At 41.7% G+C, this 15,568-nt stretch overlaps 2 protein-coding genes across 2 annotated transcripts in view; one reads left to right on the plus strand and one right to left on the minus strand.

The window, feature by feature from the left end:
• Nucleotides 1–377: 377 nt before the first annotated feature.
• On the minus strand, nucleotides 378–14,041 carry XPNPEP3 (X-prolyl aminopeptidase (aminopeptidase P) 3, putative). The gene is made up of 9 exons (XM_009895251.1): nucleotides 13,924–14,041; nucleotides 11,027–11,434; nucleotides 9,000–9,202; nucleotides 8,080–8,142; nucleotides 6,573–6,686; nucleotides 4,097–4,182; nucleotides 3,258–3,441; nucleotides 1,631–1,751; nucleotides 378–815 (listed from the first exon to the last, which is right to left on the minus strand). The coding sequence occupies exons 2-9, from the start codon at nucleotides 11,376–11,378 to the stop codon at nucleotides 649–651; spliced, it is 1,290 nt and encodes a 429-aa protein (XP_009893553.1). The 5' UTR covers nucleotides 11,379–11,434; nucleotides 13,924–14,041; the 3' UTR covers nucleotides 378–648.
• Nucleotides 14,042–14,062: 21 nt separating this feature from the next.
• Nucleotides 14,063–15,568, plus strand: part of ST13 (suppression of tumorigenicity 13 (colon carcinoma) (Hsp70 interacting protein)) — a 25,057-nt gene continuing 23,551 nt past the window's right edge. The window contains exon 1 of the mRNA XM_009895252.1: nucleotides 14,063–14,070. Within this exon, the coding sequence (XP_009893554.1) occupies nucleotides 14,063–14,070 (8 nt within the window). The remainder of the gene's footprint in view (nucleotides 14,071–15,568) is intronic.

Raw genomic sequence — 15,568 nt, forward strand, 5'->3', positions numbered from 1 at the left:
CCCTGCTGTTGGCCTGTTTTGCATATGCCTGAACAAGGACCAAACATAGCCTTATCCTTAAAATACTAAAAGCATTCTCCACCGGCTTCAGATAAAACTACCTCCCAACTAAACCCATTTTCCTGACTACAAACCCCCTTCTTCCACGGCTCTATAAAAATCAAAGTTGTTTCACACACACTATATTCCTCCAAAACAGTGTTTATCAAAGCTTCATATAAAAAATCTGACTGTTGTGAAACTACTGCTAAAGCAGAAAAAAACAGGGCCCTGGTCTCAGCAGTTGCATCTATGCATCTGGAGAGGGACCACGCAGAGGTCCTGCTGGTGGCACTGACAAAATTTAACCCTCCAAGGGCACCAGAACAGATGGATCCACAAAGCAGACGGATGAATACACCCCCATGTCCTACAACAGCTCAGCATCAGCACTTATCAAATCAGAAGCAAAATGCACACAGAAGAGATTCCTTTACTTTTTCATCCCTCAGTACCCAAGCCTTTTGCATTCCACTTCCTAGACCCAGTCTTGGAAACAGCCATCAACTGTCCATGCCCTCTATCATTTGACAACTACAGCCAGCTCCAGGCATCTGCATCCCTGCAGGGCTGCAAGCTGAGGAGGATGTGAAAGGCAGAGGAGAGGCATCATGAGCTGCGGCCACAGATCTGCTCGATGTGGTAGATCTCCTTGGGACAGTCAGCAGACAAGATGAGAGGTGCATCCTCTGTTATTACAACATCATCCTCAATGCGCACACCAATGCCACGAAACCTCTCTGGGGCACTCACGTCATCCTCAGGGATATAAATGCCTGAAAGAAGGAAGGGAATTAAAACACACAACACTCTCCAGAACAACACCTTTCCCTTGCTGCACCACCATGAGAGCAGGGTTGGACTTCCAACAACAAAACATGAGTTTGATCCCCAACATTTTTAATAAGGAAAGCTACTCTCTTTCCCCTCACTCATGGCAGTTGGTGGGCAAAGAAAGGAAAGTGTCCTTTAGTGCCTACAGACACTAGCATGTTAATAAAAACTTCCACAATTACAGCTGGCCTTTCTGCACTTCTTGCTCTCAACGCTATGTTCACAATGATGATTTTAACAATATTCTGAATAGAGAGAGAGAAGAGCCAAGCATTAAAAATCAGTTTCCAGTTGACAGCTCCAAATCCAGTGACAAGCAGAACGAAAGATTCATCGTGAAATGCCTAATTTGCAAAGCTAAGCTGTGAATGCCTGTAATTGCAGACTGCAATGCTTGAGACTTACACTACCAGTGGCTGGTAGTAGTTTAGCCGCAGTAACACAGCACAAGTGAATTTAGCCTGCTTCTCTGCACTGCAATTGACCTGTGCTGCTGTGGGTCAAACAGCAGCGGGTCTGAGGTCTATACTACTCTGCCTTCTACTGCACAGGCACTTTCTGAGAGTTTACTCCCACAATTTATTACCTTGGCTGTATTTGGGAGGGAAATAAGGTTTTCTAATACTGTAATAATTTTCAATTTCACCAGAAAGGACCTGAATGCTTTGGTCTGAGGGATCAATTAATTACTCAAAGCAGTACTGTTACCCTCAGTGTTGGCATGTTTTTGTCCACCACTGACTGCATTGCTTTTTACCTGGTTCAATAGTTATCACCATGCCTGACTGGAGTGGAAGCGATCGGGATATATCTGGGGTATCATGAACATCCATGCCCAAGTAATGGCCCACATGATGTGGGCAGTACTTTCGAATAGCCTAGAAGAAGACAAAACAAATGTCACGGAGGCAGTTAAACACAGCCCAACCTACTGTTCGCGTACAAAAGATGAGGAGAAGAGACAGAATAGTTATGTGCTTCACTAGCAATCCTACTGCGATGACAAAGTCACTGGGGGCTGTCTTCCATTTACGAGAACTGGATGGCCCTCAAAACCCACCCGTACCAGGTGTCCATTATGACCACCTTGCAGATTGCCTTTCTCCCTCACTGAAAAGAACAGCCCAAGCCCAACACCACCTCAGCATGTCAGGCAAGACTTTAGTTTTCAGCTCACTGAGCTTTGCTGCCCCAACCCTTTCCATCCCTTAAACATCCAAGCCATGCATTGCTCCCATCAGCAGACCCTGACAACCAGCAGGAGCTGATACAGCTGCTACATGATCTGCTACAAAGAGGTCTCCTATGCACGACAGAGCAAATGCTGTGCCAATTTCACTCAGCAGCTACAGCAGGATTTTAATGCACCTCTACAGGGCACTAACACCACCTCCCCCCACATCATCCTAATCCCCCTCCCTCCAGAGAGGAGCTCCTTGACAGCAGGCATCAAAGAGCTAATTCCTCTTCTGCCCCACGCTCCTCACATTCACTGGGGAGTGAGCTGCTGGTCTTATCTGGCTGTGCTGCCGCCTGCCGAGAGAAACCGGCATGATAGCCTCCGTTCACAGGCAAGAACTTGTGATGTTATTGCACTCACACTGTAGGACAATTAAATCTGGCAGAAATCTGTCCTGCTGCCAAAGGGGTAGTTCCATCACCTGGTTCCACCATCTTTCTTGTATTAGCATCAGCAATCATGCAGGCTTGCAGTGCATGCACCAGATAAATTTCTCTAACTGCAAACCAATCCTATTTTATCTGCAGGTTCAGCTCTAAGGCAGACCAGTTTCCCACTATTATTCATCAGGTAGCTCTGTGAATCCCAATACCCAATCTCAAAATGGTGCAGAAGAGGCAGCAGGTGGAATGACTGAGAAGAATAGGCTGCACCTTTTGGTGTGACTGCAGATTTATGCTATGTTAAAGAGATCACAAAACTATGACTAATTGCCTGCAGACAGCTCTGGACCCAGAATTTTGTGTTAGTGCCAATGTTTCTATAGGCCCCTTCAGACTGACTGTAGTCTAAAGCTGCACATACACTAACAAGTAGTGCAGACCAATGGGAACGGATCTGCAGAGTGAAATAGCAAGTGTTGAGGAACAAAGATTCACACTGTGTGTATATAAGACTGGGGGGGTTTCTTCAGACCAAATTGCGCACTGAACGGTTGAAACACATCTTCAAGTTTAGCCTTGTGAGAGAAATCCAGTCCTGTGCTGAGACCAGCCCACAACATGAATTAAAGCATAGTGAGGGGGGACAATAAGAAGACTCATCTCAAAAGCACATTCCTGAGCCAAGCTAAAGCCACTAACATAACCCAAGGAGAAAACAGTCAGGCCTAGTGGGGGGAAGATGGTAAAAAATCTTCAAGTACCTTGAAGAAGTGGCTGTCAGTGATGCTGCTCTTTAGGATCCCCAGCTCTTTCAGTTTCTGTCCAATAAGGCTCAGCATGAGACTGTAGATATTTTCTAGACTCACGCCTGGGGAGCAGAGGCTCAGGCAGGACTTCTGGATATCCAAGACAGCCTGGTATAGTTCTGCTTGGGGTTTGGTGAACCTGAAAGCCATTGAGAAAAGGAAAAAAGGACATTTCTCACAACTGAAGCTCTACCTAGAACCTGGTTTTGGGACAGATTCAGTTCAATGTTGGAACAGGGAAAGTCAGAAAGGAACGGAACTGGCTTTTTATATGAAATGCCAGACAAGGCATCACTGTGCCATGCCCTTCAATACACTGGGTAGAAGCAGGGTTTCTCAGCTGACAACCTAACCCCAAAGCAAAGCAAGCCAAAGCTACTGCAGGAAAAAGAATGCACTTGAGCCAAAACATACAGGAATCAAATACACAACCACAGGGACACCACACCAGTAAATTCACAACTGACAGAGCCATGTACAGATCAGCTGAACTCCTGATTTCTTACACACAGAGTCAGCCTCAGCTGAATGCACAAAAGCTTTCTCTGCACTTTAAGCATCCTATAATAGCTGAAAAGAGCAGTAATCACACATATTCATGTAGTAATTAATGAGGCAGTGGGGAATACAGCTTCTCATGCTGAAAGATTAGTTGATATAATTTGATTACTCTGAAGAACCACAGAATGGGACACGTTAAAAACTACTCACAGAGATTAAACACACATACACTCAATCCATCAATTATTTAAGAGCTTCTCAAAGTTCTTCAAAACAGCCTTATTGCAGCATACCTTCCATTGACGGGCCAGGTACGTGTGATGTCACTTACGTAGCAGGAGGACTCACATCCACCATCTAGCAAGACCAGTTCACCATCCTGGAGAATAACAGGAAAAAATGCCCTGTGGGTCAGTCCAGCTATTAACTGAATTGATTCTTCTGTCTGAGAGCAGGCAAGGAGATTATGTATTTATTTTTGCAAAGCAGCTGCAGAGATGTGAATTCCTTTTGCAGAACAACACCCAAGGTGCTACTGTTTATAAATAGGCTATTCCAGTTTGATTGTTTCTCTGCAAAGTAGTCTCTGACTGTTATGCTTATCTCCAGCCTGAATTCTTAACACACTGATTTTACTTCACAGTAAAAAAAAGACATTTTCCTTGAACTATTCTGCAATCTGAGACTTCAGACCCATTCACACCTGGATCAGTTACTCCAGCAAATTACACCAGTGACTCCTTTCACTAGAATTTCTCTGCTAGTGACTGATACAGAAGGGGTTTACAACAAAAACATAGATTTCTGAGCTACCCTCAAGACCACCAACAGCTAAAGATTTAGCCTTGTCACAAGGTGAGGACCCAGCACAATCACTTCTCTGAAATTGTATCACTACTGTAAATGCACTACTGAATAGCTTGTACCATGTTCCTTGTTCTCTTCTGGGACTTTCTTGATGGCTCTAAGATATACTTCTGAACCTATCTGGTGATAGAAAAGTCTTTTGGAGATATGAACTTCCAATTCACTTCCGCAAGACTGTTCCATGTCAAGTCAATCACTGACTCCACATCTTCCAAAAAGCCACGCAAAAAAAGACAAAGGGCCAGGAACAAAATCACTGCATTGTTTTCCCTCCTTAAAGGTGCTAACAACAAATAGAGCAGTGAGATCTGTAAAAGTTTGGATTAAATTCTGTATGGATTTATACTACTTGTAATCCAAGATCTTTTATAGAGATTCACTCCACAGATCCATGACTGTGCCAGCAGCCATGATGCAGAATGACAAGGAATAATTAAGGGAAATAACCAAGCAGAATTTCACTGGTAGCACTACTTCCAGTGTTAGCTACTATCATTATGTATAGTTAAGTGCCACAAACACTTACACAGTAGATAAACTAGCAGTGAGCAGATCTCACTATCCCACTGAATAGACAGGCCATTAACTATCCATTTACATTGTATTTTTAACTTTTTCAAAATAGCTGGTTCAATTCTTTAAGTAAAATATGAAATTATAGCACCTGCCCTCTTCCAAGCAATTGAAAAAGCTAAGTAATAGTTTATTGGCTAAGGGAATTCAGCCTGTGGTTTGATAGTCCAGTAAGTGCCTTATGTAGTGCATCTTATCCTCTTTCTTTAAAGCTGAGTCCACTAAGTGGTGGACTGAATGAAGTCCACAAGAGTGGACTAGGCAGCCTTCAGATTCCTTCCAAATTAGACACTTTGTGAAGCCTATTTGGCAACAAGATCTGCAGGAAGTAGCACACAAAGGAAAAGAAAGAGTCAAGTTTATGGGTTTAACTTCCTACTTAACAGCTTTGAAAAAAACAAGTGACAGTCCTTTAACTGAACAACTTTAACAGAAGCAACTGGAGTTACATGAGCACGCCTGACCTTGGATGACAGTACAACAAAGGAGGTTTCTTTCTGCCAAAAGCAGCCTGTCATCTCTTTTGTGTATCTGTCTCTGCAGATCATTTCAAGGTCTGCTAGCATTCTAGCTTCAAGAAAAGACAATGCTAGTGGGAAAGTTTCATCTTGCATTAAGACAGAGGAAAAATATGTTCCTCTGAAAAATGAATCGTAAGTGCAGCAGTGGGGGAATACTGCTCCTGAAAATACTCAACTGAATCTAAAGGTGCATTGTCAGGAAAGCTAGTGAAGGTTCAATTCAAAGATGTGAATCTTCAGAATAAGACAAGACACCTTAATTTACCTACAGCCATCTAAGCCACCTCTCAACATTTAACACTGATCCTTTCCCTCCTTGTTCCCCTTCCCTGCTTTGCTGGCCTACACAGGAGTCCGAAATGCTTTTCAGCAAGAGCAGGGAAGCACTATTACATCTTATGTTGCAAAGCAAGGCAAAGGAATGCAAGAAGACGCCCACAATGCCTTCACTCTGCCTGCTGCTGCGGTTCCTCTCGTGAGGTGGGCAATCCACCCAGCACGGCACGCTGCTGCACAGTGTGGGAGCAGACGTGCTCTCTAAATGAAGTTATTTGCAAGCTTGTTTGCAAGTCCTTCCACTGTTCAGAAAATATTGCAGAAAGCGCAAAGAGGGGAGAAAGAGACTAGCTGGAGTGAAGTTAATCTTTCACTGACAGTAAAACTAACCAGGGCAGGATTCCTTTCCCTTGCTCACTTGAAAATAAGGGTTTTGATCTGCTCGGTCAAAACAAACAGCAGCTAGCGGACACATATGGGAACAGTGTGTCACAGCACTACATTTTAAATTACCAGACAGCATACGGTTTACCTTGATGAGCTGATTGTTCTTCACATAGTGCAAAGTGTTGGATCTATTACCACCAGCAACAACAGGGGGGTAGGCCAAAATGTCAGCACCACGAGCCCGGCACTCGAATTCAAACTGGAATACCAATTCAGAGAGGAGGAGACTGTTAGTGTGGGTTCAGGTGATTAACTGCCCTGAGGCTATTATAATTCATGTCCTACAACTGTTTTCTTAATTTGTACAACACAAAGTGAAGCTGGAAAGTGAGTTCACTACATAAAAGCAGCCTTGAAGGTTTTGCAAGAACTGTAGGAAAAAAAATACAGAATTATCCACTTTTCAAGAGAGGGTTTTAAGCCTGCATCTGGCCTCATGGAAACAGCTTCTGGTGCAAGCTGTTCAACACTGTATCAAACATTCATTACGTTGTCATAAATCCAGGTGAAGATTGCTTCTTATATAAAGTAATGCTCTTAGTTGCCATACAACTTTGTGAATTTTCAAAGATCCTAAATGTCAGCATGACAACAGTCATGTTTTGCTGTTGCCTTTTCAAATTATAAAGTACCAGCATATTTAGAGCAGAATCTATTTTCATGACTCTCTTGAACTAAGAAGGTTTGAAAGCATGCACTACCCTGATGTCCAAGGGAAAAAAAAAAAAACAAACACAGAAAAAAAGGCACTGTAAGCATCAAGATCTTTATCTTTCTTTACTGAAGAAGCTGATGAAAGCATGGAAACAAATAAATTTACATCTATAAAGACCTTCTATATCCTCAATATATTAATAACATGTCTCTTCTATAATTAGCAAAACCACATGGGGCAGAACACTACAGGATGCCTACATGTAGTGAAGCAGGTGTTACGATCCTGATGTGGAGTGAAAAATTAATCTGTAAAATACACTTTAATTAAAATAATTTTCTTTACAAGTCAGTACCACTGCTCAGTGCCATGTCAGCCCAGGCTCATCTATGTCACAACAGAGGGTCAAATCCTGCTGATGTTTCTCAAACAGGCATCTCACTGCAATTCCTTACAAAATTCCATATGAAATATGCAGAGCAATTAGTCTGTATTTTGTAACTGAGAGGCATCTACACTGCTTCAGGATAGCTGTGGTAATCTGATATAGTAAGAGGCTAGAGTCAAGAGAAGCAGGCTTTACAAACAGGTGTTATAATTACTTAAATTCTGTACAATAGAACTGTATTATAGAATAAGATAGTAACTATATCTCTGATTGTTTTAGCATGTTTTGCATTTAAATATAGTAGAAAAAAATATCAATAGCAGATAAACTTAGACAATTACTACGTTCCTTCAATAAGGGTACAGGAAGTACAGCTGAAGAATTCCTCACACTGACTTTTCTGCATGTCCTAGGAACCACAAGAGTTGGGTGAAGGAGAAATGCACTACAATGGGAGGCACATTATAGAGAGATCTGACATTTCAAGTTTCCTGGAAGGATAACCAGCATCCAGCCCTTCTATCTCACCTGCAACCATGAAGTACTCACCTTTGCATACAGAAAGGCTTCATCCACTGGGGATTTGCTGGCAAACATTGTCTCTATGAAAGCCTATGAAAAAGAAGGGCCTTTCAGTTAGCAAAGGAGCCTGAACTTGAGAGAAGTTCTTTTTTTTTCACCTGTTGTCTTTTGAGGAAGGCCAAAAATCAGCTGCCCCAGAACACAGGAACCAGAGGCAACTGAAAATGCAGAGTGCTGTCAAGACTAGAACCAATTAAGTTCTGTTTCCCATGAAACTGCATTTAGGGGCTGATTGACTCTAGTTTTTGAAAAAAGCTTAGATGATTGAATCTGACCCCATGGGTTGGCATTTTACAAGTTGTCTCACGTATGGATTCCCTTGCATATAACAGGAGTGCCCTATGCAGTTTTTCCTTCAGAGAAGGACAAGCTGTGCCTCTCTTTTCTATTTGGCTATCTATTTCAATAATAGTTACAAAAACCTAATTGCATTTGAAGTTATCTGATAGATTTGTTTAAAACTGGCCAATGAGTTCAAAAGGTATTTGAGGGATAAGGGGGAATTCAGAGATATGCGCAGGCAAAAATCCTGTTTTCTCAAAAACAACAGGATAAATGGGAAAGAAAATGGTGCAGGGCAGTTGGGAAAAAGAGTAGGGAGGCTACCCCTGTTCCCGAGTAGATATTGCTTTTAAACACATCTAACTGCTGCTAGCTTTTCCTCATTGGAGTTACACTAATTGAGAGAAGCTGGTAGCCCAAGCAGACTTCCTGTTTCTCCTTGTCCTGCAGAGCGACTGAGCCCAGTCGATGGTTGAGACACAGCAGTTCAGTAACAGATTAGACCAAAGCTATCCTTCTAGCCCACCTCACTCCATCAACAAACCCCTCTTCTTTTTTCTTTAAAGGAAAGTACTGGTTCATTTTGAGAGCACACGACCCCATACCTCTGCTGTCACCCGTCCAGCTATCTTCATCCTTTCAATCTCTGCAGGAGATTTGATCAGCCGAAGGTTTTGCACTAGATGTCGAATGCCCTGGATGTGGTTTTTGTTCCGAGCTTTTATCTCAGCCAGGGGCTGCATGTAGTCAGAGTGCAGCTCTGTATGCACTGGTTTCGCCAAGTCGTACCAAACAATGTTTGACTCACCTGGAATGCAAAATCAAAGCTGACAGAGACGAAGATAAACGTAGAAATTTCCTCGCCATACTGAACAAACTCACTCCTCCTAAAGTAGACCTGTTTCTGTATTTGAGAAATTAATTTCCTCTGAATCTGCATTTACAGAACACATAGACATTTCAACTGTTGCAGGACACTACTGATCTCTTCAAAATCTGTAAGATTACCAATGCATAGCATGTAGGTTTGACAAATCCCCACTTCCATGCAAATATTGGGTTTTATGATCATCACTGAATGTATATTGCACAGATTCATTCAGAGGGTGCACATCAAAGTTGTACTTGTGTAAGCTAAGTCGCCATTGCAGTGTAGTGGTGCATGTTCTCAATCATTCCCTCATGTAGCCTGTCCCCCCGACGCTGTAAGGCAATTTACCTTTTACCCATTGTATGGAATCAGGGTCACTATCAACCTACACTTCAGAATATCTTTGGAGAACAACTGCTTATCTCAGCCATTCAGAGAAGATGAATTTACTGAGGACAAACATACTAACCTACATGGAAATTTATTTAGAACATCAGTTAGCAACCACGTTCTCCACACAGGAATGTTTAAATCAGAATAAGTAGAAAAGCCATGCTGAGTCCCAGCTACGGTTTACCTATGCCTTCCTTCTTTGGTGACAGTAGCCATTAGCACGTGTTTCCAAAAAGTCTCTAATAAACAGGGCATTTATGAAAGAGTATTTCCCCTAGCACATCCTCCCCACTTCTGGTGTCTTCATTTCAAGGCTGCATCTTCCTAACAGTGATTAACTACTTTTCACATTCCTTTCCCCCATGGAAACTTCTGAATTCACTTATACTTTTGACATTCCAAACCTTCCATGAATGATCTACAACTTAAAACTTACAAGGTGTCAAAACCTGCCATCTTATCATTTTATTCAGTGTTCCCTTTGTTTGTACATTATAAAAAACAGCAACTAATCATCTCATCCTCTCTGCACTTGCCATAATCATACACATCTCTCATGCTTACCCTCTGTTTTCTCTTTTTCAAACTGAGGTCTGTCCAGCATGTATCTCATACATACTCCATACTTTTTATCATCCTTGTTGCCCTTTCTGTGACTTTTTATTTTCATATATCCTTTTTTGAAACAAAATTACTAGAATCTGAGATTGTATTTAAGACTCCAGCATTCACTCTATGTATTTGTGTAATTCCCCCAAGCAGTTGCCCTTTTTATATTGTCATAAACCTTCAACTTCCTTTTATAATGCATTTAAGTTCACCTTGGATTATAAGTATTGAGGCTACATGGTGATGTTAGATGCAAAAGAACATATCTAAAGGACAGCAATGTTTGTATTTCAAGAGTAAGTTAACTTGTACCTAAAAAAGCTGAGTGGACTAACAACCTCTCTGCGGGGATAATTTTCCAAGTCTATTACAACAAAAGTATCTTCAGGTTTCCTATGCTTTATCTGGTTCTGGTTCTGGCTCTGTCAGCAAAAATATAACTAAAACAGTGACACAGTTTGCAGTGCTCTCCTGTTTATCCTGTTCCTTACATTTCACAGATGTGCACACTGGCATTCACATGGGCACACAAGAAATTCACACAGGAGGAAAAGCTATTATTTTCAAAACTACATTTCCATTGGTGATGCCCAGGAAGCTAACAAGAACTTCCAACTGTCTTTGTCATACTGTTATACCCTTGCACCTCCCCAAGTTCATGGTAGTCTTGAATTGGTGTCACAGACCACCTTTCAAACCCGTGCCATGCAGACCCTGCAAACCATGGCTCATCTCATTCGCCCCTCCATTTTTTGTTACCTTTCAGCTTGGCCACCAAGTGCCTGAACTCATCGACAGTGTAAGCTTCATCTACTCCTGTGAGAGCAATTGCCCCGTCCGTGCCTGATCTGGGCCCGTCCCACAACTCTCGGCTTGGATCTCTCCGGGGCACAAAAAGTATGGATTTGTGGGAGGGCAGTGCTTTGCCAGGAATGCTCTGCAGCACCAGGATGCTGTCAGGCTCCTGGAATCCACAGAGGTACAGGAAGTTAGTGTCCTGGTGGAAAATGTAGGGGATGTCATTGGTCATATAATATGTGGGGTTGGATAGCAGAATCACTGTGTGGTCCAATCCGTCCCAGCCTTGGGCTTCCTTCTGGATCGACGCCATCAGTTTGTGTCGGCGAAGGGCATATTCCACCTGGGACAGTCCTGGGGTTACCTCTCCTACGAATACAAAACAAATCCGATCAAGAAATTCAAAGCACTCGTGATATTTTACTAGCCACATGCCTGATTCCTGCCCACTCCCTGACACCTTTCATATGCATGACTTCCTTGTGGTCCCTCATTAGTCTTTCCATTGCTCTCTCATGCACCTCTTCAGCTTCCATCCCTACAGCACATTCTCACTCAATCTGCTCCTCCATCATGCAAAGACAGGAATCTATTTTCACAAACTTTCTGTTACGTCTTTCAGTGCAAAAGCAGAAATCACAAAACCTGGTAGATACAGACAAACATCCAAAACAGATGGATGTTTTCAAGAAAGGCATGTAAAAAAAGGGGAAGGGGGGGCAAGGCAAACTGGACTTTGACTGCTGAAAACTGATGTTTTTTACAGCATCTGGACATTGAACAGAAGATTACCTCCTGAGGTTGAGCATTAATTTACTCAGATAAAGCTAGAATGTCTCTTCAAATACACACTAAGTCAACTCATAAAGTAACTACTTCTAAACCATAAGGAGTGGATTGAGTGTTACAGATACTGGGAGATCAGGCAGAAACACAGTGGTTGCAGAGTCACAGTCACAAGATTCCAGACAGAAAGAAACCACGAACTGCAGGCTGGCGGCAGATTCCAATTAAGAGAAGAGAAGAGGATCTTCTCCAGGGCTGATGTAGCTTTTCTCAATAATTAACGATTCGGATTTGTCCAAAGTTAAATACTATATTCCCAATGACTCTAACTAAACAAATGATCTCTCAAATGAAAGTATGTTTTAAACTGCTCCAGTCATGAAGGATATGAAGTACAGCGATCAAGATACTCACCAAAACCAGACTGAAGTTGAAAGAACAACCAACAACAGCTTAAGTATGTATTTTTAAAAATGTGAGACTCCTTATAATATATAAGCCTTAATCAGTACTTTTGCTAATACCCTATTTTAATATACATTGCATTTTCATACTGTTAACTTTCTACTTTCATACTCTCTTCTTCCTCTTTAATGTATTAAGCAGTGACAATTCTAGAATAAAATTGAAATTTGTCTTGTACTACTGTACATCAGTTCTTGCATGGGTGGGGTGGGGAAGTTCTATTCACAATGTTTTTCCTTGACAAAAGAAAGTTTAAGAAAATCACATAGATTGCATTTGCATTAAACTTTTCAACACCATACATCCCCAACACCTATTTGGTATAAAAGTCTTTTTTTTTTTTTTTAAGAAAAAAACAAAACCACCAAATTTGTTTCACTGTGTAGATCTAGAAATGACAGAGGACACAGAAATTGTTTTAATGCAATCTGACTGCACATTTCTGCAATATTATACCGCAAATTTCCTACGCTCTGCTGCATTCCAGTCAGTGTTCTATCACAAACAGGCCAGTGAAGTTCAGAAGCTACAGTAGGGTAGAACATGCGAATCCCATCTGTCTTCTGGCCTGGAAATTCTCTTTGCCTGAAAAGCATTTTCTTTTTAAAACAATAATTGCAATAAAACAATGTTGTATTATTTTACGGAAAACACCACTCCTTTATTAAACGCAGAATTACTATGAGCAGCTACAGTTAATCTCCAGTGTTTCAGCTGTGAGTACTTTTAAAGTGTCAGCCTCATTTACTGTGAGCTGTTAATCAGTGCCCTGAGCAACCTGATCTAATATTGAAGTTAGCAGAGCTTTGAGCAGAAGGTTGACTTGCTAGTTTCATGAGGTTCCTTCTGATCTGAATTATTCTACAGTTGAATATGTAAGTGCATGGTTCATCTATTCTCTCTGTATACCTATCTATGGAAAAAGAACACAGAACCAGAATGTTTTCCTGGCATGTTCCTGAATCTATTTTTACTTAAGATTTTTTTTTTTTTTAGATTTAATCACAATCACCACATACCTACATGCTAATTTTCATTAATCTCATAAAACTGGACAACCTCAGCTTCTCTTTCATCACTACCATCTACCTTTATAGCCACAAGTCTCTTTTTCAACAAGTTTTTCCTCACAGCTTGAATACTCTTCTTAAGGTGGCATGTTCTTTAGACAATTGGTGTCCATTTATCAATAGGTCTCTCCCCAATCTCATTTTCTGAATGACACATCTATTTTGTGACTCACAAGACATTGATTATAAAGCACTCTGGCAGTTCCGGTTGCACAAAGGTTTCCCCCTTAAGTCATATGTATTTGCAGGACAACGAGCTCACAAAATGCCACTGCAGTACTGAGGTCACTGACACCGAACACTCCGTGAGAAAAAGGTAAAAAGCTAACATGTGAAGCCTGTTTTTGGAATCAGTATCATCTCAGACAAGGAAATTAACTATTAAATGTAATTACTTCCTAATGAAGGTAATCATGAACAGCTGAAAACATGGATACCTGTATGATACAGCAAACCAATAGCCTGTCCTAGACATCTCAGCAAGATAGAGACAAGAAAGAATACCAATGATTGGCTTACACAGGGCCTGAACCTAACCTGGTTTGAGAAGGTGTGGGTGTGTGAAGGGGCTGGGCTGGCCCAAATACCGGTTTGGAATCTTCTTCTGCTGGGCAGGCTGGATGGAAAATCTTCGGAGAGCACATGACTTGCAAACTAGAGGAAAAAAAAATGCACCATGTCAAGGTAAAAGACCTTTCCAGTTAGCAAACTTCAGAATTATACTCCAGTCATCTGACTCTTAGTAACATTCACTCATCTTATAGGACTTAAATATCATAAGTTAAAGATATTTAAGAAAAATTAACAGACTTTTTAATTTGTTGTGTACCCTAATAGTTTATGAAACAATGTGTACACAACTCAACTAATGATCAAATATTCATAAAACAGATTAAAAGAAATTAACATATGCTAAACCTAACAATCCAGCAAGAAAACCCAGAAATCTATGTTGGTTTGCACATGCCTGATTTCTACGCTTGTTCTCCCTCAAACACTACAGGGCTTGAAGCGCAATGCCTGTATATCGTCTCTTCTCGACTATGTCTTCAAAAATACCACTCATATGGAACAATTATAGTTTTCAAGGCCTTCCCATTTCCACAGGTTTATACAGTGATGCAACTTTTTTTTTTTGTATGAAAGATACTTGAGTCCCTGTTTATTTAACTTACTTGACAGTAGCATTAGCCAAACTGAAAACAGTTCCTTAGCATACAGGTATGTATTCCTCTTCTGAATTCACACACAGCCAAAGCAGACAAGTTTTAAACAGAATTACAAGCGTGCATTTGGGAGCTGGAGGTACGCACGATAAGACAACAACAAAGATTAAATATCATTGCCACAAACTTTACCAACTTCGGAATTCTCAGTCACCACCTTTTGCAGCTACAGAATTGCACGTGCCTAGATACAAATGATCAGACACATGGAAAGAGATGGTAGTCAGTTTCCTAACATCTACCAGCTGATATTCTGGAAACTGGTTCTCTTTTATGTCACCTACCACGTGCCTACTACAAAATCAATTCATGCCGCCATAGCATGGCACTGGATTCTTAGGACAAATGATAATCAACTCTTCACAGGCATAAGCAAATATAACACAAGCAGTGCAGCTGCCTGCCTTTCAGGGGGCTGAGACTCAGAAACTTAATAGGAGAACACACAGACTGGGGATTTTCTGTGGGAACCAGTATGATTAGCCACTAATTGATGATTACCTATGCATGACAACTGATAGTCATAACATACAGCATTGACTATGTTGATGATTGACTGGAGTGACAGTCTGGAGACCCAGGCAGTGACATATGATTACAGCTTTTTGTGGAGTTTTAAAAGAGAAGGTTTTCACTGTTTCCCTCCACCTACAGAAAACAAATACGATAGCTTGCAACGAGACAAGGGAACACAACAAGCGTTAAATAAAGCAGTATTTTGAAGACAGCAAGGAGCTTCCCACATCGTTGCCTTCTTTTTCAAATAACAAGCCCTTCTTCCCTCGGGTTCAACCACGACCGGGCCCACTGCTTCGCTGCCGCAGAGAGCCGCTTGCCCGCGCCCCTCGCACCCACAGCAAAACGGGTGTAGGGGGAGAAGGAAGGGCTCTAAGCGGCGGTGACGCCCAGCGTGCCCCGGGCAGTCAGTGACCAGAGGCCCGGGGGGGAGGGGGGGG

This window comes from Charadrius vociferus, unplaced genomic scaffold (assembly GCF_000708025.1).
Source record: "Charadrius vociferus isolate BGI_N301 unplaced genomic scaffold, ASM70802v2 scaffold251, whole genome shotgun sequence".
In the NCBI taxonomy this organism is placed as follows: domain Eukaryota; kingdom Metazoa; phylum Chordata; class Aves; order Charadriiformes; family Charadriidae; genus Charadrius; species Charadrius vociferus.